Source organism: Ostrea edulis, chromosome 3 (assembly GCF_947568905.1).
Source record: "Ostrea edulis chromosome 3, xbOstEdul1.1, whole genome shotgun sequence".
Taxonomy (NCBI): Eukaryota; Metazoa; Mollusca; class Bivalvia; order Ostreida; family Ostreidae; genus Ostrea; species Ostrea edulis.
In genome coordinates, this window is record NC_079166.1 from 86,801,307 (window position 1) to 86,828,156 (window position 26,850).

The 26,850-nt window shown below is 34.1% G+C and overlaps 2 protein-coding genes and 2 long non-coding RNA genes across 5 annotated transcripts in view; 2 read left to right on the forward strand and 2 right to left on the reverse strand.

Moving 5' to 3' along the window:
• Nucleotides 1–1,542: 1,542 nt before the first annotated feature.
• Nucleotides 1,543–3,429, reverse strand: LOC125674565 (uncharacterized). Its single transcript, XM_048911729.2, has 3 exons — nt 2,400–3,429; nt 1,998–2,167; nt 1,543–1,802 (listed from the first exon to the last, which is right to left on the reverse strand). The coding sequence occupies exons 1-3, from the start codon at nt 2,558–2,560 to the stop codon at nt 1,558–1,560; spliced, it is 576 nt and encodes a 191-aa protein (XP_048767686.2). The 5' UTR covers nt 2,561–3,429; the 3' UTR covers nt 1,543–1,557.
• Nucleotides 3,430–6,024: 2,595 nt separating this feature from the next.
• LOC130052965 (uncharacterized) lies at nt 6,025–17,570 on the reverse strand. Its single transcript, XR_008801375.1, has 3 exons — nt 17,217–17,570; nt 12,931–13,147; nt 6,025–6,225 (listed from the first exon to the last, which is right to left on the reverse strand). It is a non-coding gene; the product is annotated as an uncharacterized LOC130052965 (long non-coding RNA).
• LOC125675786 (uncharacterized) lies at nt 7,129–12,450 on the forward strand. 2 transcript variants are annotated; one of them, XR_007370645.2, is made up of 3 exons: nt 7,129–7,500; nt 8,364–8,513; nt 10,699–12,450. It is a non-coding gene; the product is annotated as an uncharacterized LOC125675786 (long non-coding RNA). The 2 variants fall into 2 exon arrangements; XR_008801373.1 differs by having other exon boundaries at nt 7,129–8,513.
• A 1,901-nt stretch (nt 17,571–19,471) lies between the features above and the next one.
• LOC125656640 (uncharacterized) overlaps nt 19,472–26,850 on the forward strand; it is a 187,703-nt gene continuing 180,324 nt past the window's right edge. The window contains exon 1 of the mRNA XM_056159300.1: nt 19,472–19,671. The gene's annotated coding sequence lies outside the window, so the exon portion shown is untranslated. The remainder of the gene's footprint in view (nt 19,672–26,850) is intronic.

Here is a 26,850-nt window from a genome sequence, read left to right on the forward strand (position 1 = left end):
CACTGATGAACTGGAACGACTGAGAGCTCCCGCGAAATACAGTCCAATTTAACATTTTTTCTCTGACAGTCTCAATGTTTTCTACCATTTCTCTTTGAGATTTAAGTTTTTTCCCCAATACAGAAGGCAGTTTTCTAAGGAAAGCTCGACAAATTCATTTAAAAAAACCATTTGTTGATCACTACTTTCTGAATACGGCAGTTTTTCCGGTAGAGTAGATCGACTACCGCATTACAAATGTTAGGCGTGTATACATATCACTAACGGTCATACATTCGAGGCTAATTTAACTGCTCGGCTATTCCCGTAACCGTAAATGAACCTCGTATGTGGATCGAAGTCATCAGAGTTTGTTGCCATGTATACACAAATGTAACTATGACGTCACAGTCGTACGTTACAATATGAAACGCGAACTTTCAAATGTATTCAAGATATCATACATATCTAAGGTATTCTAACAATATCAATTGTTACTTATATGTTTATGTATTAGAGTGAATAAGACGTTAATGATACCAACACTGAATCAGTGCTAAAAATATAAATAACACATTATACAAGGGTTCGGTTCGGTTCGGTCCGAATGCGGGATAAAGATTAAAGGTCGCGGTGAATGTGTGCTTCGCAACGCAACGGAACTGACCTCACCCTGAACGTCAGCGTGAACGTAATTAAAGTACAATACTCCAACAGAGATATTTATAGATATAGGTCGTTCAAATGACACGTCATATTCTATCAACCTACAGTGATGTGCTCCACAAGTTTGGTATAAACTTTAAACATGATGTATCGACGACGTTTTATCTATTAACAATAATCATTTTCAGTCATACAGTGTAGGTCGATACGATATACCCCAGTGAATTTGATGTAAAAGACCGACAAAGTGTTTCATGTCTGCCTCATTCTTGGATATTTTATTGAAAATATGTGTTAACGGCAACTTTATGACAAACGAGTGACGTCAGCTTCTCTTTCGTCAACTTCCCATACTGATGTAGCAATATACCATTATCACATGCATGTGGTGTTTGTCTCTCCACTGATTTGATATGCAAGTCAGAGCTTGTTCTGCGTATGAATTTTTTTTTTAAATCGAGACGGGCTGCTGTGAACTTTAACGCTTTAGACTCATGAAGGCCTAACACTCTGGTTAGAAAATTATCTGTGCGTGATGTACCGTGACGCATGGGGAACGGTATGCGTGATCTATACAGGGACCCATTTGAAATAGAATACGTCATATCATGAAATACTTGACGCCATCGACACCCGCATCTTCACAGTACCATTAGTGTATGGAATTTCGGTAATGAATGTACACGTAGGAAACGCTGCATGCATGTATGTTCTGAATGCGGAAAAAATGAATTGTCTTTCTGACTTTGGTGGGCAGAAAGCCGGGAGCAGACACTACGTTCTAAAATTCTAACGAAATATTCCAGATTTGATATAAAACTGGCCTCGATGGACGACGTGTGAGAAAAACTTGGATAGGTGGTGCAACAAATTATTAGGTAAATGATAATCCACAAAATTTCTCCAGACTTTTTATTCATTGTTGATGTAAAATTTAGCTCCTGTTGTCGTGTAGGCTGAGGCTATTGGACAGGATACCATGAAATTGCCGCCATTATCCCATGTTGTGGGGTCTAACTCGGACACCATGAAACTGGCCGTGTTGTTTTGGTAAATGTGTCCGAAAGCGATAAACCGGACATACCGCCAGGAAAGAGGAATAATCGCCGTCATGGAGGAAGAGAAACTTATAGAACCGTTCTGATGAATTTTGAAATCTGGAAAATATTTATTAAAATCTAATTTGTTTATAGCGCATTTTTTTCTTCTGTTAAATCCTTTCACTTTGATTAACACTTGTGTTTCCATGGCTTCAATAATCTCCCTCTCATTCTGCTTGAAACGCCAAAATACAAAATAATATTTAACTGCCGAACGAAAGTTTAGAAACTAGCAGAATTTAAAATAGTTACCTCTTACAGTGTTTCCAAACGACCCTTCCCGACATTTACCGGAATCTGGCGAACATTTACAGCTTCCTAAATTCACCACCCACCGAATGTCTTCACCGGAAGTCAGCATGGTATGAATATCACTGAATGCCGTCAGCTGCTTTTGTTCCGAATGTTGTTTTACCCATATACTGTGGAAAAATAGAAAGGATAAACAATCTTCAAAATAATGCGTGCATTTCTTGTACATCCGAGCTCTAATGAAGCATAATCAGATTCCGATAAAAATAAATCAACGCCAATAGCTTTCTATTCTGTGTATCCTTTCTTATCTTAATTCTGTAATATAAATATATATAACAACTGGGCATGCGTATATTGGTGGTTTACGGGAAGTGAGAAGAGTGTAGCGTCTGTCCTTACTTCCCCTCTACTCTTGTCCAGTTACAAAATATCCCGTCTACGTCATCAGTATTGTTTACAAAGAAGCCAGGTTTCCCCCAGAATATATTGGCCACGTCATTGGTAATCCACATCGACTGTATTTCTTCGTTTAAATCTAAATAAAAGACACACCTATACATAGTAACAAGGGAGTTATCAACATCATTATAACAAACATTGCAAATATTATGTTATTCGATAATGTAAGTAGATACATATACCCTTGGAATTCTCGTCTATGTATCGTACATGAAAAATGTTACTCCCGTGCCTTGTCCGGTGTCTTTGATGACACTAAACAAACTGACCGTGCCACCAAACACCGGATTGTCTCCCCTTGACCTCCCCTTGACCCCTTGACCTCACAGTATGTGGCGCGCAGCCGGAAGTGTCAAAGAAATACCGAACGTCTGATCCGTTGGCGAGGTGGGAAATCAGGGAATCGTAGGAATGGAGTTTAATAGATCTAATGAAAATTAAAATGATGTAATTAAATTAAAGCAAAGAGATTTCACCTGGAAGTGCACGTCTTGGAAAGAAAGTGGGGAGGGTTTATCTGCTTTAACGAATGGAAGTCATAGAATCTACCAGAGATTCAATATTGTATTGAATATTGCAATTTTTTTTTAAAAATGTATAGGAAAATGGTATACATCTTTTTCCACAGAACATCTAGCGAAAATATTGTAAACCAACTACTGTATATATTGCCAGTTTTTGGCGGGACACATGGATCTACAAAAAAAAAATACAATTTACTTTCGTGGATAAAATTTCGATCAGTTCATTTTTATATAGGATTGACTGTATATTATTTTTTTTGTTCGTCGAGAAATGAATCTAAAAACCGCATCGCAAACTTTATGAAAGCCGATGCTTATAATTCAATTTTAAACAGAAATGATGTATATTTAAGCTAAATTTATTGTAAATAACAATAATCAACAAGAAACAAACAAGTACATGTAATTAACACGCGGAGTGATTTTATTTAGGACTTGTTGATTTCAACACGTTCATTACTCTAGCTCCGGATGTACATTAACATTGATCGAACAATTGTGAAAAACAGAATTGTTGATAAATGATTTGGATGATAATTTTGTATTTTGTTCTTTGAACATTGCTTGCTGAAGCAGGTATGTGCTCTGGTCGTCCGGAACACAGCTGGGCCCTGCACCGCCATCGCTCGCTGACGCCAAGTTGGACAATGTTTTGCTGATTGCGATTTTTTGGTTGCCTGTGCATTTTCTGGCATAACTACGGATATATCCTTCGTTGCTATACCCGCTCATGAACATGATATGACGGAGTTCTACCTCTGCGTCGCTAAGTGCCTGTATGCTTGTAGCTCTGAGGCATTCCTAGATATGTCGCACATAAATTTTGAAAACTGGTATTTTTTCACTGTTTTTTTCTGAATACCAGATATCCTCGTTGAAATTATTAATCGCTTCTTTTGTGCAGTGATTGAACAAAGCATTTGCGTTCGGGTCTGTTTTGCTAATGAGAAGTTATAATGATGCGACTGGACATTTTTCGGTGTTAGTGGCATACATTCTCTTATCATGATTTGCTTCTTCGTTTGTTAACCCTCCTTGAATCGTTTTTTGTTTGGTTTCATGGGACAGGACAGCATATTCGCGTTCATGTTCATCTTTAAGAAATTCAAATGAATTTGGTTTCAGCTGTTCGTGAAACTCGAGACCGCGGGTAACAAATTGTTTTTGGAGTTATCATTCTTGATATAAATTTAATTTTCTAGATTATATTTGTCTTTAATTAGAAGATTTAAGAAAATAGATTAACAAATCTACTCAATAAATAAAATTATAAAAATTATTATAATTAATTTGTTAAAATTTCAAATTTATTCAGTTTTTGACAAAAAAAATTAAAAAAACTACTAAGGCACTACTCATTCATATGTTTTGTTTTTGTACGGTATATATATTACTCGATAACTTAGAAAAATTGAAGAATAGAATTTGAGTTAGTCGTGCTCATGTGTGGAAAGGAGTTCCTTCAAACATTTATCAGAAAATGAATGAAAAAATGACCTATTGTTAGAAATGAGGGTTAAAAACATTGAATAGGGCTGCATAGTGTTCGGCGATAAACAAACATGTCGAGTGTAACACGTGCACACGATACCTAGTGCGATGACGTTTTCGATCTTATACTGGGGATATTACATATTGGAAACAAAATCTTTAGTATCAAATCTTGAATAAGATCTGTTGTTAAGATCACTTACGTAAAAGAGATGTACTATGTCTGTGGTAAAACACGAAGCTCAAGGTTCCATGCGAGACAGAAGCTACAGAGTCAGCTGTTACGGTATGTTAAATTTTAGTCCTTTGAGAGGTATATTATAGAATTTAATTAACAAGAAACTAATTTTTTATTTCCAATTATTCTAAAAGCTATGTGATGAAGTTTTAAAGGTAAGAAAACCGTATATACACCACCACCACCACCACCCCCCCCCCCCCCCCCGCCAAATTTCAACACGAGTTAAAATTATCCGCGGCTAGCAGGTTACAGTTATTGTCAAGCCCTGAGTATGCATATCAGTATTCAGTTTCTCCTAAAGAAAACTACTATAAAGGTGCCTGATTCGAACTAACTTAATTTATATGCTTAGATCATAATTGATAACATCAATAATCATGGAAAACAGCACACTCCATAAAAGTTTGTGAATGGACATAAGAAAGAACAAATTACTGCCCAGCTGGCATTATTCTCTATGGATTTTGTATTTTCACAAAGAATAGATAAGTGATAGCAAATATCAGTAAAATATAATTGAAGAAAGTTAACAAATAATTAAAGGGGAAAATGTATATATATATATTATGTATTTGTATTATAAAATTGTCTTGAACCGAGTACATTTGTTTGGTCTTTGTTTATAAAATGAAAAGAAACTAGTGATTTAATATAGTGAGAGTGTGCAAATATTATATTCATATTAAGCAATAAAATCATTATCATAATTGAAAACCTCATAATTATATAACTTTTAAATTCTACGTTTCAAAATGTATTCATTTCAATTATTAGATGTATATGAATGTCTTGAAAACAGATGCAAGATCTTAAGTCTGTACCACCTCGGGCTCAACAAACCCCAAAAATGGGCTCTATTCCTTGCACTGTGCAGATAACTGAATTGTCAACAACAGGTAATCACATTTTGTTGGGTTACTGCTAAGCTTTATATGTAAAAAATATATATCAATATATATCATAAGATTTGGTTTCTTATAAATAAGTGCTTCTTTTTTATGTCAGCATTTTATAAGATTATTCTGTTTCAATCGTCAACAGCAATGGATTGGAAACTGGTTCCTGACCACCTGTACCCATAGACTTGGTGTGGCTACTGTGAAGGACCTGATTTCAAGCCATGATTCTCTATCTACTTCATAACCACAAGACAGGCACTAGTTATTGATAGACTTGTAATCTCATGTCATTGCCAAATGATCAAAATCAGAAAATGATCAAATACTACCACTCTAGAGGAAAAATCAATTAAACGTAGGCTTGACTTCTGTACATAAGTATCTACATTAAATTGTATGAAAAGAAAATGCATGGTGTTGAAGACTTTTATTTTATTTTTAATACTTAATCTGTATTTGTATATCATAAGATATTAAAATCAACAAGAGCAAAGCAGCTTTCATAATCTGCCCTGGAATGGATTGCTCTGGTAATTCGTTAATCCAGTGTCACTTTTCACAATCCAATAAACCACCAAGCAGTAGGCCCATTATCTTCAAATACATGTAAACTGAAATAAAAAAAAAAATCACTGTAAATAGCAAAGAAGTATAGTGTACAAGGGAATAATAAATGCATTGTGGAAATGAAACTGCAGAATTTAGTTAAATATATGGAAATGAAGAATTACATATCCCTTCCATTGTTAGATTCAAGCATATTTTTCTGCATCTGCACAACTATTACAAATAAAGTTTGAGATTAAAAGATTGATTGATGTCTGATAAAAATCTAAATTCTGATCTTGATGGTGCAAAAACATAAATCAATGCATGAAAAGGTGTGTTTTCTACATGGGATATACTTTGATGGTATCTAAATATTGATACTGAATAAAAGTTAATCACAGAGCTACATGTACCTGTATTAAATGGTTATATTGCTTTATAGAATTATTTTGATCAACATTCATCAAATTTAGTTCGTAGGTAGGGATCGTAGTGAAAATACTTACATGTGAATTAATGTAGCAATTTTAGTGTTTTGTCATACATTTAAAATGTTGCCCTAATTCTTAAATATGACATTCACAATATCCGAAACCCACATGTGACACCACTCAGTCAAAAGGTATTCTTCATAATCATAATTCTGACCTGTGTTTTAGATTCATTTAGGTCATGCTAATGATGCTTTGGATTCTGGTATAAAACACAAGATTTCAGAATTGAAAACGTGCAAATGATATAAAACATGAGATTCTACCGTTACATGGAAATTTTAAGGTAAAATATTTATGAATGCATATATACATAAATTTTACAGACCATATGTATATTGTATATCCATGGATAAACTTGATGATAGTCTAATAGACCAGTTAATATTATTATTAAGCTTGTCATCAGGACCCATATTTACTAAAGTTCGTAGACGTAGACGTAAACGTAGGATTTACGTTTGACTTAAGATTAGAGTTACGTACTCGTGAATTGGTATTTACAAAACCGTTCGTAGCCGCAAACGTAACTTACGATGTACGATTGCACGTACGCGTGCGCAGTGGCTATTTTCACTTCGAAGCGTAAAAAGTGTGAATTTGCTCATTTACTTTGAATTCCCTGCGCTACCGCCGCATTATGACGAAAAAGAACACAGAATTTTGTGAGAAAGCAACGAATTTCAACGTATACGTATGCCTGCCAACGGCATGTCGATCAACTGTACCGTTATTCAGTGTTGTTTACAAATCCAAATGGAAGGTTCATGAAATTTAACGCATTTGACTTGTGCATGGATCTGCGATGCTGTAGGTGTTCAAAAAGAAGTCGGCATGGACTGACAAGTAAGTTAAGTTGTTTGTGTAGTAATAACCTTAAATGTTTTACCACTGACTACTCGTCACTAGGCCCCTAAATAATGTTAAATTGACTTCAAGGGGATTCAGTACATGACACACATGGTAAAATCACAGTCCCTTATTCATTTTGTTCTCAACCTATGTAGCTGCTATAATGCCTGGATCTTAATTTCTAAATAGTGAGCACATATACATATGTGTTAGTTATTTACAATTTGATATGTGCCCACTATTAACACATTAAGACACAAGCTCATTTGTGTACATGGTAACTTCAAACTTTTGACAATACCACAATTGAAATTCAAAATTATTTATCCCATTTTTTTAATTTCATGACTGGGACAACATCAAAGCAGTATCATAGCTACCTGTACACAAGTACGCACATGCTTTCACATCATTTCGCAAAAAGAAAAACAAGAATATTGGTGAAAAATGAATCTAAAATATACATTATATATACAGGCACTAATTCTAAAATGTGTGTTTTGTATGTGCCCCTCTATTGCATAGTTATAAAATATGAAATTATTATTGTTTTAACAATATATACTCTGGGTGAACAGGTAGATAGGATGAATGGACTTGGTACCAGATGAGAACAGTTACAGTCTCTTTTAGCATCATTTCAATTATATTGCTTGTGCACATCCATGTGCAAAACTTTCAGAAAATATTGTGAAACAAAATCGCATTCAAATACAGTTGTACAACTGCGTGAAGTCAGTGTTAATTTATTTAATGTAGAATAACATTGACTATATATTAATTGGAGATATTAGGTGTGATATACATGTAACATGCACTAGATATCCAAGTTAGCTGACCTCTTTTATTTTTCAAAGGGTCATAAAGATGGTCAAGAAATAAATTGCCATCAGACAGCAGCATTCCTTGATTTAGATGCATTTCTCTTCATGTCCTCTCCTGAAAAATTTTCCATGATGCCTCAGGGTTAGGATTGGGATGCAAGATGTACAGTACATATATATGATGTAAGTATATCCACTGTTTGTACACATTTTATCATTTCTGTACTTACAAAGTTTTAAAAAAATCCAAAACAAATTATGGTACATGATGTAATGATTTTTGTAATGCATTGATGATTAAATCCTTAGGCAAAGATTTAAGAACATACATTTATGAGTTTTTATGATCAAAGTTTGTCCATTTTGCAAGTTTTGTACCTGTCTGTCTAAGCATATCTTCACCTTTTTGGCAAATAGAAATTTAACCAATCTAAGGACATACACTATGTTTCTTTGAAATTATTTTTTATCTCCTCGATATTAAAAATTCTTGCATGATTTCCAAAATAATAGCTGTAATTTTGTCACCAAAATTTGAAATCAACACTCAATAAAAATTGCTCTATATCACATATTTCTGATCAGTAATAACACATGTATTCAGTTATTTGAAACACCTTTTAATCTCAAAGCAAGCAAATGAATATATGTAATTTTGGTGATTAAATAATTATTATCTTGCAAGCCAATAATTCTTCTTTATATATTTCTTTACACTAAAAGCGGTTATCAAATGTACTTTTATTAGGTCACCTGAGTTTACTCAGTAACCTATTGCAATTAGTTTTCATTCGTCGTGCGTTAACAATTGAACATTTTTAACTTCTTAATAACTACCAGTCCAATTCTTTTCAAATTTGGTATGAAGCATCATTGGGGCAAGGGGGACCAATTTTCAAAAATCTTCTTATCAAGAAACACACATATATAAGAAAAACTAAATGCATAGTGATGTAGAGCAGGCAGGCCTCTACCAAAATTGTAGATTTCATGATCCCCGAGGTAGGGGTTTTGACCCCAGGGCGGGGCAAATCTTGTTATATAGTGTTTATGTGTATAAAACACTTAAATTACATCTTCTTTAATGCTATTAATACTAAATTGAAACTAAATGGATAGAGCAGGTAGTCTTTTACCAAAATTGTAAATTTGATTTCCCCCAGAGTAAGGGTTTTGACCCCAGGGTGGGGCCAAACTTAGTATATAGTATTTATGTGTGTAAGTTTGCTGATACTGTATAAAATATAAATGCAGAAAAGGATGTACAAAAAATGGTGAATTTCACAACCCAGGGTTATGACTTTAAGATGAGTCCAAATTAGTCATATCTTTTGATGTTTTCATGTGAATACACCTATTTAAAGCCTTTCATCAGTGTATGCACTTTGAGGGATGTGAAGTTTTAAGAACACATCTTGTTTTATACTGTTGCTGAACATTAGAATATAAATAACAGGAAATTTTTTCTAGATTTCATAGTCCATGGAAGTAATGATACTTTTCCACTAGTATTCAGGTGACCGATAAGGCCTGTGGGCCTCTTGTGAGGTTTCTGTTGTTGTTTTTTTTATTTTACTAAAGAAATATTTTTATTAGTCAGAAATACATATTCCTTTGCCATTGGGAGATTTTGAGAGATAAAAATGGTTGCCATCACTTTCACAACAAATATGCCCCTTTAAATTTATAATGTTGTACTACCATGTATTATATGTCAGCCTGAGTAGCTTAGTGCAAAGGTACCAGGTTCAATACTCAATGTTGCTAAAGATTTTTCTCACCTTCTTTGCTACAGTAAAATCCCATTCATATACCTTACTGCAGTACATATCAGCTGATTTTACATTTTTACTTGCCACAACCAGGGACTATCAAAATTTGTTAACTCTAGGCTAATTAAACCTGAGAATTTTGTAGAAAGAAAATAGAATGCAAGTGAATTGTACCTGAAATATCACAAAAAATTTTCTTTTATTTATAAACGTGAATGACCTTAACTGAAACTTACCATTCTTGGTTAAAAAGTATTTTTTTTTCTGGTTTGGAAAGAAGCCAATTTCATTACAAGGGGAATGGTTAATGAAAAAATACTAAAGTTGACCTTGGGGTCATTTGAAATCTTTTTCTTAATATGGGTTCTTGGGTTATAAATCATTAAAATTAGAAATTGTAGGTGATACTTAATGATATCTTCCCAGATATGGTGTACGGTAGATAAATATAATGTAAATAAAATCAGTATTATCACAATTTTACAGTTTATTTAACTAACAATTATGTTGCATGTATTTTTCAAGCCTTATGAAATTTGATTGCAGTGTAATGACAGTTGTTTATTTAAATCAGTGTAATACTATTATTTTTCTAGGTCTATGGGTACATTGCTGTAATGGCCTGAAAAATGTTTTGCGAAACCGAGAAATGTTCATCTTCCATTGCCTTGATTGTGTAAAAGGACGAGCAGAGGAATGATTCAAAAATATATGGCAGGATTGAGAATCTAACCCATGACCCGTAGTCTGGTACTCTACCCACTGATCAATCCATGCTGATGGTCCATCTGCTACATTGATGTCATCTTATATATTTATTTATTCATTTATATCATATGGACATTTAAAAATTGACAGTAAAATAAAAAAAAGTTTGATATTCAGCAAAATAAAATTTGTTACAATACATGTTTAAGAAATTAAGTACATGTACATGCATTGTTATGCATACAATTATGTACATGTAATTATATTTGTTAATAGATAACTTTTTAGATGAATTTTCATGTTGTTATTGATATTGACATGTACATGTATTACTTCCATTTCTAGAATGATTTTAACATCTTGATATTAAAAAGATGACATAATAAATAAATCTTAAATATTTGTCAACAAAGTTGTCTGGTGGGTTAAAATTTGTAAAGAGGAGCATTAGTACATATGTCGGTTTAATGTGAGAAGCCTTCAGAATGAACTTTTATCAGTGAGATTTTTGTAAATTGGAGGGGGGGGGATGGGCTTCAACAAAATAATATGTATGTTGAAGGCATCATCCTTGGAGTTTGGTAATATACACTGCAAAGACTTTTACCTAGCTGATCACATATAAAGGTCAATTACATACAAATCATGAATGGTAGAAAGATTCATATATATGCATTATCAATGAAGGTTTGACTCCTGTAGGATTATAGTTAAAGGAAATGGCACTCTGAAAGATTGAAAGTCTACACATGACTACACTAGTAGGCATCACAATTGCTCTCTGAAACAAATTACACAAAATTGTATTATTGGAATGAAATGCATATCTTTTTTTTTTTAAAGAAATATTTATTTAGAGGCTCATTTCCCTGTTGTGTAAGTTACAATGTAACAAAGTTATTTGGACTACCAATATTTGCTTATAACCACAAAGAAAAGATCACATATCTATAAGTAGAAATGGTTTTTCTATAGCTGTCAATCACCATGTATTCTTGTACACACAGTGACTCTCTTCTTTTCAAATCTAAAACATTGCATGTTTGATTGCATATATATACATTAATTCTACCATGTTTGGAAAATTAAAAAAAATGTATTTCCCTGAAAGATGCTAGACCTACCCTGTATAATAAGATAAATGGCAAATATTCTTTTTTTTTTTTTTTAAATAACCTGCATGACTAAAATAAAAAGCTTCCCAATTATTTCTAAAGGCAAGGTTAGATCCACCCAGTCTGATTAAAATCAAATTTCGCATTTTGCTCGATATACGGACAGCGACTGTCCGTATATCGAGCGAAGTGAGAAGTTTGATTTTAAATCAGACTGAGATCCGCCACAAGGTAAATTAGATCGGGCTCAAAATTTAGAGAATTGTCACACAATTGCAGATGATCTCAAAGAAAACGATAATCTGAATAAATACAATTAATTTGTGTATTACTAACCAGCTTATATGCATCTAGAGGGTTTGTAAGGTCTTTACGCAAGAAATTATCGATAAAAATGACAAGTCGCCATTTGCTTTGTTTATTCTTAAAGTTACGATCAGCTTACGTGTACTAGTATAGCACACGTAGAGTTACGCTTATTTCTGACGTAAATCTACGTCTACAACTGTTAGTGAATACCGTCCCACACGTAAACGTACGCTACGTCTAGATTTACGCTACGTTTACGTCTACGAACTTTAGTAAATATGGGCCCTGTAGTGTATGCTGTATTTCATAGATCCCATCTGTCTTCTCCCATATCATTGACGGATCCAGGATTTCCGAGGGGGGGGGGGGTATGAAGTATTAGCCAAAATACTCAGCCATTTTGGATGCCAAATCTGGAGTTTTCATCTATATATGCCAGTAATGCCTTTGTGGCGGAAGAAAAGGGGAGGGCTAACAATCCGCCACTATATGAAAGTCGAAGCTATTAAACAGCTGTTAAATGGTGAAGAAGGGGGGGGGGGGTCTTTATCCTTCACACCGTCCTTAAACAGCTATTGCTTCTGTTGTTTTCAGTCATCTCTGCCAATGTGAATGTATATTTATGAAATATTCATTCGTGAAATACAGAGAAAACGTGTAAATAAGTGTTTTGACATCGATTGTTTACATTAGTACCTGCATTGTTTTCCCCGTTTTTTCGCCAACCCGGGAGTAGATAGGATCCTGGACATCTTACATGTTCGCCGTAAACCAAGTTGACAACACGCAAACACGAATAAAAAGTTATGATCGTTTCTTTTAACTTAAATAAGCCAATTCATAGTCTATTGCTGTGCTAAGAAACGTGTGCTTGTCTCCGGAAGTTCTCCACCGGAAGCGAGACTGTGTGGCCCTATGGAAGAAAAATTGAATTATTTTCACTTGAATACGATGTGTGTACATATATATACTGCTGAAGGGGATATGACTGTGACGTTTTTGAAGTCACTGCGCAACTCGAACTAACGTACGTAGGTCATGATTGTCGTGACATATATTGATTATGACTTTGACTAAAGTCATATTTTCGAAATACAAAAGCATAAATCATAACAGTTGGGGCCTTATTTTGATTAAATAATTTTGTATGAATGCCGTTATGACGTGTTTATAGGAAATATGAGGTAACGACATAAGCGCGTGATTTTTGAAGCCATGTTTACGTTGACAACAGACAGAGTTTGACAGATGTCACGGTATCGCATGATTTCTAGACCTGTGTATTCTTTTCAAAATAATGAAAGACGGAGTTGCAACACGTAGAACAGAATCTCTGCACAATTTTAAAAGTACATAGAGCGAAATTGAACGATAATAAACTTAGGGCTAAAAAATTCTGCAAAATTGTTATCATGCTAGAGTAATAATATATATTTTGTATTATGTTCCGAGATTTCGTAAATAATAAAAATAATTGAAACATGTATTTACCCGAGGACTAAACATTTTGTCAGCACATAGGTACATGTGGTACCTCTCACGTATATACCTCTACCGGTACATGTATATACTGTGTCTGCGTCTTGTGAATTATTTAATACAATTCATTGGTTCATCTATGATGCATGTAACCTCATGTGCCATAATAAGTAGAGATATACAAAGCAGGGTACGAATTATTTAGCACTGATTCCTGCATATGCATGGTGGAATTCAATTACCGATGAATTTACTCATCAGAGAAAATGAAATCCAAATGAGGTGTGCATTTTATACATAGTTACTGATTGTAGTACAGAGATGCATTTGTGACGCTTCAGCTATGTACAACTGGTGACGTCTCAATATGAGCACAAAAAAAATTTTCTCGAAGGGATGTAAAACAAACATAAAAGTGCCGAATTTGCTTTGAGTAAACTGACGTTGCTCGAAAGCCTGCTAGATTAAATTCAGTAAACAGTGTTAAGCTGGCCCCGTGTCTTTCTATCTGGAAAATCCACGTTAACCTAATTTATGAAGTCCAGATCAAATAGTTCAGCAAAAATAATTGAAATGTACGTAAGTTTAATTGCTTATTTGAATCAAAATTATGTATTGTTAGATGTTTGGATTTGAAATTAGATCGACCGATACGTGTCGAAACACCTAGATGTCATAAAACGGAGGAAATGCGGAATAGGCAAAATCAAAACTTACTTTATCATCCTGTAGCTGCTCTCATCAAATAATGATTGTATGCTTTAAATCTAACATAATACATGTATTTTACCCATCTAATTTTCATTTGTAGATGGGGGGAGGGGGGGGGGGGGCGGGGCTTGACTTAAACGAGTGTTCTAGACTGCCTCTCCTCTACTTTGAAACGGGCATATTTGTTACGCAAATTCCATATTCAAATAGACCCAATCCCACTCCCTCCCCAGATTGCATAGAAAGAAAACCAAACATTTGATTATAATTCTTAATTCTTGTATAATTTTTAAAAATAATAAAGTAGGGGATCTAGAGGAGATGAAGCACTAACCCCCCCCCACCCCCCCCCCCCCCCCACCCCCACGCATCTGATCTCATTTCTGGTATGTCCAGGGATCCGTGTTTGTCCAACTCTTTATTTTGTATTCCTTAAAGGAGTTATGAGAGTGATCACTGTTCGTTTTCTTCAACTTTCATTAATAGTTTTATGAAAATATTTAGTGCCCCAACTTGTTACACCCCCTCCCTTTTCGAAACATTAATATGTTTCACCAGAATATCAGTTGAAACTTTAGAATAGTTAGAATCAATAGCAATCAAATAATTTACACATACATCTAAAACAATATTTGCAGTTTAGAGGGGTACATAATGTAGATCTGCGATACGTGTTCATCATCCGTTGATTCATGTCAATTCTATTGTATTTTTCACAGTTTACACTTTTACTATAATGAATTACATGCACTGATTCAATTACAACTAATGGCACAAGACTATCTTAGATTATTAAATACTAAGGTGCAATTACGGTATCAATATCGGATGTCAGATTGCTACTTGTTTGAATTATTTTTTCAAAGCAAAATAAGGTTGTGTTCAAAACAATTCGAGCCAAACATTTGATTATTGTGGTTAAAGATTCACTAAAGTATTAAAGTTTTAATGAGATCAGAACATTTAGGTTGGTTGGTGATATGATTTTAATATGATTTTAAGTGGGTTTTTTTTTTCGCTTGGTACCTTTATGCATTCTTTATATGAAATTTCAAAAATTCTATATACATTCATACAGGATATGATTTTTTGCCGTTTATCTGAACAATTTACGCTCAAAAAAAAAAAAAAAAAAAAAAAAAAAAAAAAAAAAAAAAAGACAGAGGAAATTCAGACTGTTTTCTTTCCAAATTGAATTCGTTATCATACCAACTAAAATATTTTCAGAAATTAACCACTTTTAAGAACATAAGATTTAAACGTTGTGTTTGATGTTTTTAAAAAAAAAAATGTGTTTTAGAGAAAGAAAAAAAATATCGATCCGATTCATTTGTAGCAATTTTCAATGACCTCAGATGACCTTCAGTTCATCATATCTTTTTATCCAATTCATTGACATGCCAATATGTTTGCTTAGTCCTGTAGCTATGGATGCCATCTTTAAATCATAGTAAAACAATTAAAATCTAATTACATTCAGTAAATGTTTTTGACCATTTTCCTAGAAAACTCTATCCTCAAAAAGATATTTTTTAGAGGCGCTGAGGAAATTCGGACTGAATTTTGGGCAATTTGTTTTTGCGTTACGTGAAAAATATTTTCACATCATAGTGTCTGTACATAGACTGTTTGTATGATGGCCATTAAATATAGCCATATTACAACCTGTTTGTTGTTGTATATATTTTTGGATCTAGAACTGCTAAATTTTGGCATTTTGTGTTTTTTCAACATTGTTAGGTTCAGGGGTTGTTTCCATGGAAACGAACTCATTTACATATATCAAAATTATCATTTTTCAAACAGGAGATACCTCCTTTCTATGATAAAATGATTATCAGAAAAATCTAATTACTTTCATCTCAGCATCATATCCCCTTAACTTAATTTTAGCGATTTTTCAATTGGGGAATCCTTGGAAACCGCCACTAAAATCATACTTCCGCCAAAAACAAAATGCATAAAAAAAAACGGTATGTGAGGTATAGTCAACTTTATCGCCGAATATCTACCTGCTGTGTATAAAGTATCGGATTAAGTCTCAGACAACGAAATGAAACCTAAAATAAAACTGTTTACAGGGTTGTACATGTATACAGCATTGATCATAGATTTATATACCACGTTTGTACAGAATTATTTATACAGCATTATTTACAGCATTGATTCTAAAGCATTATTTACCAACTGTTTGTACATCGGTATTTACGGGATTGCTTATGCACAATTATTTATATGCTTGCACATAATTATTAACGAGATTCTTTATAGGACGATATAGAAAAGCTTATGTTCGATGGCATCAAGTCTTTGAGATACAGTATATAAAAAAGTGAAAATGACCAACAGTCACTGTTATCGATCTACAAATTCTATAAAGAACACAAAAGAGAAAGTAGGTCAAACGCGGACTCACGGAAACAGCCGAAGTGAGACTAAGGCGTATAAAGAGTAAGCATCCGATGTTAACCAATTACACACGACTTGATCAGGTAAACTGAACAATGAAATGTGAAGATAACGAACAGCGAGCAATCTCACAAATCCCAGAAAGTATACAAAACATAGGCTCGCATGAAAAGATCTTAGTTTCATTTAAATCATTAAATAAAAAATATCTTTCGGGTGCAAATTGTAGCCATGAAATGTACCATAATTTTATCATCTCGAAAAATAAAGAATACAAAGTTCTAAAAACTCGAATTGTAATTTTGCCCACGTTGTAAATTCCGGAAACGTCATTGGAGTTAAAACGTGTATTAAATCATTACCATGTGTAAAATACAACTCACTTTTGACAATCCACAATGAGAAACGATGACGCACAGCATAGATATATCAAGTAAGCTATCACCATTGTCACTAAATTAAAAAAAAAATTAAGCGGCCACAAACTGAAGATAATGCCGGGCGTCCCGGTCTTGAAGTCTTACCATGATATAATCTTTGTATGTCAGGTCAAGATTGCTCTGTAAACCTGCACTTACGTGACAGTGTCTCTTCTGGTTTACTAGTCACTGCTGAGATAATACAAAACCATGTGTTAGGCTGTATCAAATGATATGAATTATTGTGATGAAATCTGATTTGCTTGAAGCATGTTGGGATATACACGTGACGGTTCCCTCGTATCCCGATTGGAGATAATAGACATTTACCCCCCCCCTCCCCCGTCATCATTTATACCTACAAACAATTGGTGAGCATTTGTGTTTTCATAAATGCAAGGTTAAGTCCAAAGTGGATAAGCTACCAACTAATTATGTAGCTAGTCTCAACGCTTTCTTATAGTGTAGATCAACAAAATACATACATGTACATTGGTATAAGTCGTATTACTCAAGAAGTTAACTGACTATAGGCACTCATCAAAATAGTTAGTTTGAGATAGCCCTACCGTCAATGTTAACATACATGTTCAATGAAATATCCAAAATGTGGAGCAGCTGTCTAAGATTATGGCGTCTTTTATTTCGAGTTCAATGGAATGTAATGATTACACATACAACATTTGTCACTGTTCGGTATCGTCGCTTTTTCATGAATGGAGATGAGTATTGTTATTAGAGAAAACGTCGTCAACATATCCAAATATCGAGTTGAAGATAAAATATTTTTTTCTTTGTATGTAGAAGCTTGTAAATAAAGTCTGCCTCCTAAGTAAAGACGCAGAGCCTACGCTTTAATGGATCTTGAGGATTGTTGGAAAGCCATGCGTTTTAATGCTGTCGATTTGGGAAAGGTTTTGTATTCAGTGGCGGATTTAGAGGGGGTGCAGCCCCCCCCCCCCCCCCCCCCCATACATTTTCAAATTTAAGGTAAATCGCGGTATCTTGTTTAGGAAAATGAACTAAACGATAAAAGAAGCAATAATTTCTTCCACTCCCGGAGAAATAAATGATAAAATCTTTTGATTCCTTGAATTACTTTATTGGGAGAACTTAATTTTTTCTAAACACCCTTAAAATTTGGGTCATTTTTTTTTTATCATACCTTATTACAATGATAGTAAATAGTTCAAATAACTAAATAGGAGAAATATTTCAAGCCCCATAAAATCTGTAAAATTCAGGAGCTTCGCCCCCTGGACCCCCTCGAGGACTTCGACCTGGACCCACTTCCTCATAAAGTGGCGCCCCCCCGTAACTGCAATTCCTGGATCCGCCCCTGTGTATGGTGTCCCAATAGGGCCATTTGCAGAAACATGACTGCACGTTAGTCACAACACGCTTTCGCACCAAAAAGCAACGAGCCTTCGCGCTCTCACGCCAACAAACAACTAGTCTTCGCGCTCTCACGCCAACAAGCTACACACCTTCGCACCGTCATGATGGCGCATTGCTTGTCTGTGCGAAGGGACGTTGCTTGTTGTCGCGAGAGCGCTAAGGTGCGTTGCTTGTTGTCGCGACCCCCCCCCCCCCCCTTAAACCCGTCACCCTTAAGTCATACGAACAGGTTTGCTATATGCTATACTTATGACGTATTATTTCCTTCTTACGACGAACTAAATGCAAAGGAACACATTATCTACCTTGTATATAGGGCCCATATGTACGACTTAATTATTTTGAACGCGCGACGCAAAATCTCAATGTCTGAGGTACTCATTTATCTCGTACTCATGATTAGAGTGTAGTATATCGTATGTGCGACTTGCTATTTCATACGCGCTACTTAGTATATAAAACAGTTCATTGGACAGTAATATGCTTCCGTATTTTTCCCCAACTAACGTTACGACACCTTTATCTATGGTGAACTGAACTGAATGCCCTTGAAAAACTAATATTAAAAAAAAAAAAAAAAAAAAAAAAAAAAAAGGGAAAAGCAACCGGTCGATTTTGAAATTTACCATTATTTCTCATTCCTACCCGTGTATTGATATCGAGGCAAGTTTGGTGTGACAATCACAATTGGGATACGTACCAATGCATCTGAAAGAAATACGGCGGACAGAAAACTTGCGTATTTAATTTTTTTGTCAAATAGACTCTAGTGTGTCATTGACACGAAAGAATTATTCTTTTGTTGTGTCAATTAGAAAATTGTTATCTTGTAAATGTAAACTGGGTGACTTTCCAAATCATTGCTCAAGACAACGCAAACATATATTTCGGTAAGCCTTTAAATTATAGATAATGTTAATTCCAAAGAACAGTGCAGTGTACTAAAATGGAAAAGGCTGTGGTGTAAACAATTGTAATGAAAATTGATTGATTTTGTCACAGGGATAGAAAACATCCCCAGGTAAGTTCATTGTTTTCTTGTTTCGTTTCCTTTTGAGAATATAATGTTGGTAAACTGTTCTTCAGTACGGAGAGATTTGGTACCGAGAGAAGCGAGAGAAAAGTTTAACAACACATTTAGTAAATGTTGTATATGGATACTTAAACTCTTTGTGGTTTCTGTTTAATTTAATCATAACCCATCTGTATTATTCATCCTTTAATCAAAATCATCAGAATTTATCTTGATTGGTTTTGATAACCCCCAAGGTAAAGTTGCCTGTATTTAACAGCCAGGTAATGGTGTACGGTGAGTAGTTCTTCAGCATAATTATGATTTTTCTACACATTCAACATATCTTGATTCATGTTTCAAGACTTATGTTTCATGTCTGGATTTAAGCCAAACCTTCCTAGTAGTAGCCTGTTGGACATTCGTAAGGATTTGTTTTCGGGCATGATAGAAAAGACGTGCGTTTTCTACATATTTTTTAATAATGATCTGCTTGAGTGACCTAATGCTTGTGTGTGTTTTACTAAATAAGTGGAAACACCATGTTCAGAGAGCATGTCAACAGGTCCTTGAAGTACATGTACTTTAACTTTAGACCTTTGTTTAGCCCTTGGGGTCATAGCAGCGATTGCCGGGTCTTTAACGTGCTAAGTAATGGTTATCTTCTAGCATCCGAGTAATATTCACATTATCAAATAGATAATGTGAATTTTACGAGGATGCTAGAAGATGACCGACTTGTCACATATTTCAAAAGCTTCTCATTTTACATTTATTGAACCATACATTCAATACAATGGTAGATTGCCATATACCATCATGGGACGATGCATGTGTATATACAATTTAATACGCTTTACCCGTAAAACAGCAAAACTAACTTAACGAAAATTGATTATCCCTGTCAGTATCAATCATATTGGTGGCTTCATAAATATTTTTTTCAGGAATTTAATTCTATACATGTATTTGTTCAAATGTTTTAAGAAAACATGTATAACACAAATATTAAAGTAGGAAAAGCATTAAAGACTTGCATTAGCCAACTCTTTATAAAATGAGAGAGATAGAGAGACTATTTAACACTATTGACTGCAAAAACGGTCACAGGTATGTGAATACATGTATTTGTTACATAACACTTTTCGTCTGTTTCAACGCCCCAGACATCGATCGGCGCACGCTTTACCCGTGAAACAGCAAAAGTAACTTCACGAAAACTGAATTATCCCTGTCTTGTTTCTATTGTGTAATTCTGATGTTAGTACCGCCCATATGCGATAACAAGGTGGGAAGAGCTCGTTTTATCACACATGCGATAAAAAATCCTGTTGATTAATATGTTGTACGGTGTGACCGTTGAGACGAGCGAAGCCCATTACATCTTGTAAAACGACTTATAGACATTTTATCTGCCTCCAATCGGAACATCACTCGGCCTATTCCGGAATAGGCCGAGTGATGTTCCGATTAATCCGCCTCTTAATTTAACGCGGGAAATATAATGTGGTGGATGTAAACAGTTACATTGTGACGTTATATTAGCTGCAATGTTTTTTCTTCTTCTCTCAAACCAAGTAAAAACAAAATGTTTGAAGCTATGAGAAAGCTTCTCTGGAATTTAAAAAGATTTATGGTACTCTCTAAACAATCTAATTATTTTAATTACGGGTTTGTCAATGAAGTATACCGCAGTGACGGCGACATTTTTCCAGAAGCATTATGGGTAATGCTCATCTTTTTTCAGCTGAAGAAGAGCAAATCACGTGACTCATATGTGTAATCATTGGAGCGAGCTCGTCGCGTCGCTTTGCGACGCGAGCTTCGCTCGCTATAACCAGATACAATTCCTGAACAACAAAAGAAAATCACTGTAAATATGTGACAGCGAGGGTTCTTGAACGTGGTAACGAGGGGTCTTTAACGTGCTAATGAGGGCTCTTGAACGTGGTAACGAGGGGTATTTAACGTGCTAATGAGGGTTCTTGAACGTGGTAACGAGGGGTCGTTAACGTGCTAAATATATAATATATAAATCCTGCATTACAAATTTCTTTGAATTGAATTTTGAAATGACTTAAGTGAAGAATGCCTTAGTTTGAATATACTCGTCTTTCAGGTCTCCTTTCTTACAGTAGCAGCCTCTCAATTTAATCTATCAGTATCGGGGTAGAGTGTTTAATGCTATATCGCAGCGATAAAGAGAATCACCGTTTATGTATACAAAAACATTCCAACCTAGCCTACAGTATGTGCGAAATTTAAACTACATGTTACTATATTCACAGCTGAAAAGAAACCAGATTTTGATGTCATTTTTGCTATCGATGAGAGTGTTAAATAAACCTGTATAGACATGCATGTATTTAGATACACTAAACACATGAACCTGTTATTATAGAATTAAATAGGGTTAACTTGCAATTTTGTCATACACGGCAATCATAAACATTACATGGTTTAAAAAGAAGGTAGCATGAACTAAGCATGTTAAAAATAGCTCGAGGTAAACAACGGGGATTTTAAATTGTCTCTCAGTGTGTTATGAATAGACCGTCTTTCTGTGTAAATTACCCTGCACAATTTAAAAAAAAAAACAACTCCTATTTCTATTAAGTGTTATGTACTCTCAGTTTTGTACTTTATCTATACCTGTAAAATTAATTATACGATATAGAAATGATGATGATAATGATAATAATAACAGTAATAAAATACGTCATATCAAAATGTTTGTCGGTGTGTTTATACACTTCGTTTAATAGATCGATGATATCAATTTTTTTTGGAGTGCTTCCTTCTCGAAGAATTGATGATAATAATTTTATTCATCAAAATATTATTTTCTCAATAAATTTATACTAATTAAAGTTGAATTTCAATTTAATACATGTAAATGTGCTTACAAAATTCTCAAAACTTGACACATGGAGAAGATTGGTAGACATCCTTATTCTAACAACAATGCCTCGCATGAAATTATAATTACGTATTGGGGGAGGGGGTAATAATTCAAATTACATTTCCACTTTTTGTTGTTCATATTTCCTTAGATAAGTAGGAGACCAACTAGCCAGTGAATCGAACTGATAATTGAGAAGTTGATCAATGTGTGATGATCAGAGGAAATTCATATTTTTATCTTGAAACTCCTTGATTGGAAGACGACATCGAAAACAATAAGAATATGTAGTAGCTGCAGATTTGTAGCTCTCATTTGCATGCTATCTACCTGTGTGATATGTAATGGTTATCTTCTAGCATCTGAGTAGTATTCACATTATCAAATAGATGGGCGGCTAGTTTCAAAAGCTTCTCATTTTACATTTATTGAACCATACATTCAATACAATGATTGTCATATACCATCATCGGACGATGCATGTGTACATAAAATTTAATACGCTTTACCCGCAAAACAGCAAAACTAACTTAACGAAAACTGATTATCCCTATCAGTATCATTGGTGATTTCATAAATAATTTTTCAGGAATTTAATTCTATACATGTACTTGTACAAATGTATTAAGAAAACATGTATAATACACATATTAGAGTAGGAAAAGGATTTAACACTCGCATTACCAATTCTATATAAAATGAGAGAGAGAGAGAGAGAGAGAGAGAGAGAGAGAGAGAGAGAGAGAGAGAGAGAGAGAAGAACTATTTAACATTACTGACTTAATAAAAAACTGGTCACAGGTAGGTGTATATCTGTTACATAACACTTATCGTCTGCTTCAAGGCCCCATACATCGATCGGCACACCTTTACCCGTGAAAAAGCAAAAGTAACTTCATGAAAACCGAATTATCCCTGTCTTGTTTATATTGTATAATTCTGATGTTAGTACCGCCCATATGCGATAACAAGGTGGGGGAATTCGTTTTATCACATATGCGATAAAAAAAACCTGTTGATGATAACCAGATACAATTCCTGAACAACAAAAGAAAATCACAGTAAATATGTGAAAAATGGTCAAAATGTTCAAAAGCTGTTGAAATAAAGAATTGTTGACTGATATAAGGTATATTGTCCGAGTGAACTTGACCTTTCCGAAATGGCCTTGATCTGAACGTCCCTGTCGCAAGGAATATTTGTGACCAATTATGATCAATTTCTAATGAAAGGTTTAGGAGATGGAAACTTTTCTATTTAAAAAAATTGAAATAAGGAACTGTTATATGTTCTAAGTGACTTTGACCTTTCACAAATAACATTGGAAAATCTTGGTCCAAAGGTCCTTGTCTCAAGGGACACACGTTATCAATTAAATCAATTTCTGATGAAAGGTTTAGGAGAAACCTGTATTAGCTAGGACGGACACATAATAATTACATGACTATATGCACCCACTGAATTTTTTCAGGGAGCATAAAAGTCTTTCATTTGACATTTCCCTATCACATTATATGTAGTATAATCCCAATAGGTTCTCAATAAGTCTTTTAAAGGATGATCAATTAATTTGTTCACAAACAAAATTGATGGACAATAAGCATACATGTGAAAAACAAACTTAAAGGACACATGACACAAAAAATGATTTGTCTGTAATCATTGTCTTTATAATCCTTAAGTCAGATTCTCACACTGAATTTGTTAAACAAGCATCTGATAACAAGGCACAGCTGGAAATAGTAATCTGTAAACACCAGCCGAAGCAGTTCTCCGAGCAGTGCCGACAGTCAATGAGATAAGATTCACATGTGTGTTATATACGTCAGAGGTGAGCTTCTTGCAAATTCTCACCGTAACGTATTCAATACAATGGCTGAAGACTTATCAGAACTCTGATTTATTTAAGAAATAGCAAAATTCAATTGCAGTTAAATATTATTGGAAATCATGTAATAAACTTAAACTTTGATATTCACATTTGCAGCAGATTTAGGTTGTTGATCCTCCTTCCCCCCAAGCTCTAAATTGCTAAACATATATAAATATGTACCAGTATGTATATCATGTATATATTGAAAAAAAAAATCAACAAAAATTCCGTATATGTCTAATGAATTGACATCATGGCATTCGGAACCCCTTATTTATAAAAATGTATGTCACATATAAATAATGTAAGAAACCTACCATAAAACGAATGTAGGAAAAAAAGTCACCGGTGAAAATCACAGGAAAATAAGTCACATGAAAAAAAAGTCACAATATATATTTTGTATAAAAATCACATAGATGTATGAAAAAAGTCACAATATATATTATATGTATAGGGGAAAATTCATAGTACATGTATATATTTTGATAGAAAAGGGTCACATATACAAAGGGGGAGAAAGTCACAGTATATATATATTGAAAGAAAACCACACACACACACACACACACACACACACACACACACACATATATATATATATATATATATTATATTATATATATATATATATATATATATGTAAGTCAATTATTATATAAGGAGAAAAGTTTTACATAAATTTGATTCAAAGTTAGAAGATTCCATGTTTTTTTTAATCATTTGCAACAAACAAATAACCCCAATAAGAATTAACTTTTAAGTATTTACAACAGTTGTTGACAGGGACTGTTGAGATTAATTAGTGGCTTCACAAGGCACCTTTCTCCTTTTCTAGACAGTGTATTCCCTGTATAAGTAGACAAAATAGCATCAGTTTACAATCTTTGAAGCCATACATAGGATGAAGGAAAAAATATGTTTGTTTTTTTTTAGCAAATATGTTAACTATTCATCGGTGCTTCGTTTTTCCTACGTATGGTCAAAGTCACTCTTTATAAATATTGTGACTTTTTTTCCTTGGTATAGGCATAAACAATCAAAAATTTTGAACAAAAGAAATTGTAACTTTTTTTGCTAGGTGTCGTCATAGACACTCTTTATACATATTGTGACTTTTTTTCCTGTGACTTACTTTCCTGTGACTTTTTTTCCTACCCAGATTGTGACTATTTTTTCCTGTGACTTTTTTCCCGTTTACCCAAGACTTATAAAAAATTATCTTTGTTTTCTTTTGGTAACAATTGTCTCTAGCAAATTGCACCCCCTCCCCAAATTTAAATCCTGATACAAAATACGAATAGTAAAATGCAGTTAACTTGCAGCACATTTGTAATCATATTGTTTAAAAAAATTAGTTTTTTTTTTACCTGAAGTATTTGTCGCTTTCCATATGCACCATACCCAGATGGCTTTTTTTCTCTCTCAGTATTTGATGAAGTTGAACATTCACCTTGGGTAGGCCACTCAGCATCGGGTACAGCATCATCTTTTAACTGAGCACGAGCATTATGATAACCGAATTCAGCTAACTGGGGTGGATAACGAGAATACTGATCTGGCGTTAAGTGTTCCTCACATATTTTACTGTATTTGGTTAATGTAAGGTATCTTCTATGACAGTAATGTACCCATGCTTTTTGAAGACCTGCATCTTTGGGGAAGCGAAACAATGACACATTTTTGTCCACTTTTGAAGAGGTTGAACAATTATAAACAGCACAATACGGCATCCTTACAAACTATATGAATAACTCTTTAGATACAAATAAATATGAGTGTGCAAGTTCTTTGTTTATGACAGCATTTAACCCATTACTGGTAATTAGGGAAACTGTTTGTCTTTGATCAGTGATAAGAAAGATTTATAGTATCTCTTCTGTAGAAGCATATATCATATCTGTGCTGTAGCTCATCTCTGACGTCACCCCGACTGTTTCCGATCTCTGGGGTTTAGAATATGCATATTGAGGTCAGGCTGCTTATCAGTACAGTGTTACAGCTTTAGCTGTGAAACGGATGCGTGTGTAACAGATTCAGAGTGAGAATCTGACTTAAGGATTATAAAGACAATGATTGCAGATAAATAATTTTTTGTGTCATGTGTCCTTTAAATATTTCTTTGTACATATTAGACAACATCTGATATCAAATACAGTTTAAAGATACACTTAATATAAATATAGATACAGTATAATTAAATGGTTATTTGGGATTTTGACGTTTATAGATCGATTCAAGAACATAAATGTCCGGACAGCGTGACAGTGTTATCTATCACAGAGACAGGAGTACAAAACACACTGGAAAATGGCATATTAAAAGTTTAAAAACACCCCCCAACAACCCCTCAACACCAAAACACAAAACAGAAGCACTTTTAAATGGTCACATGTATATCTTCAAAGTTTTT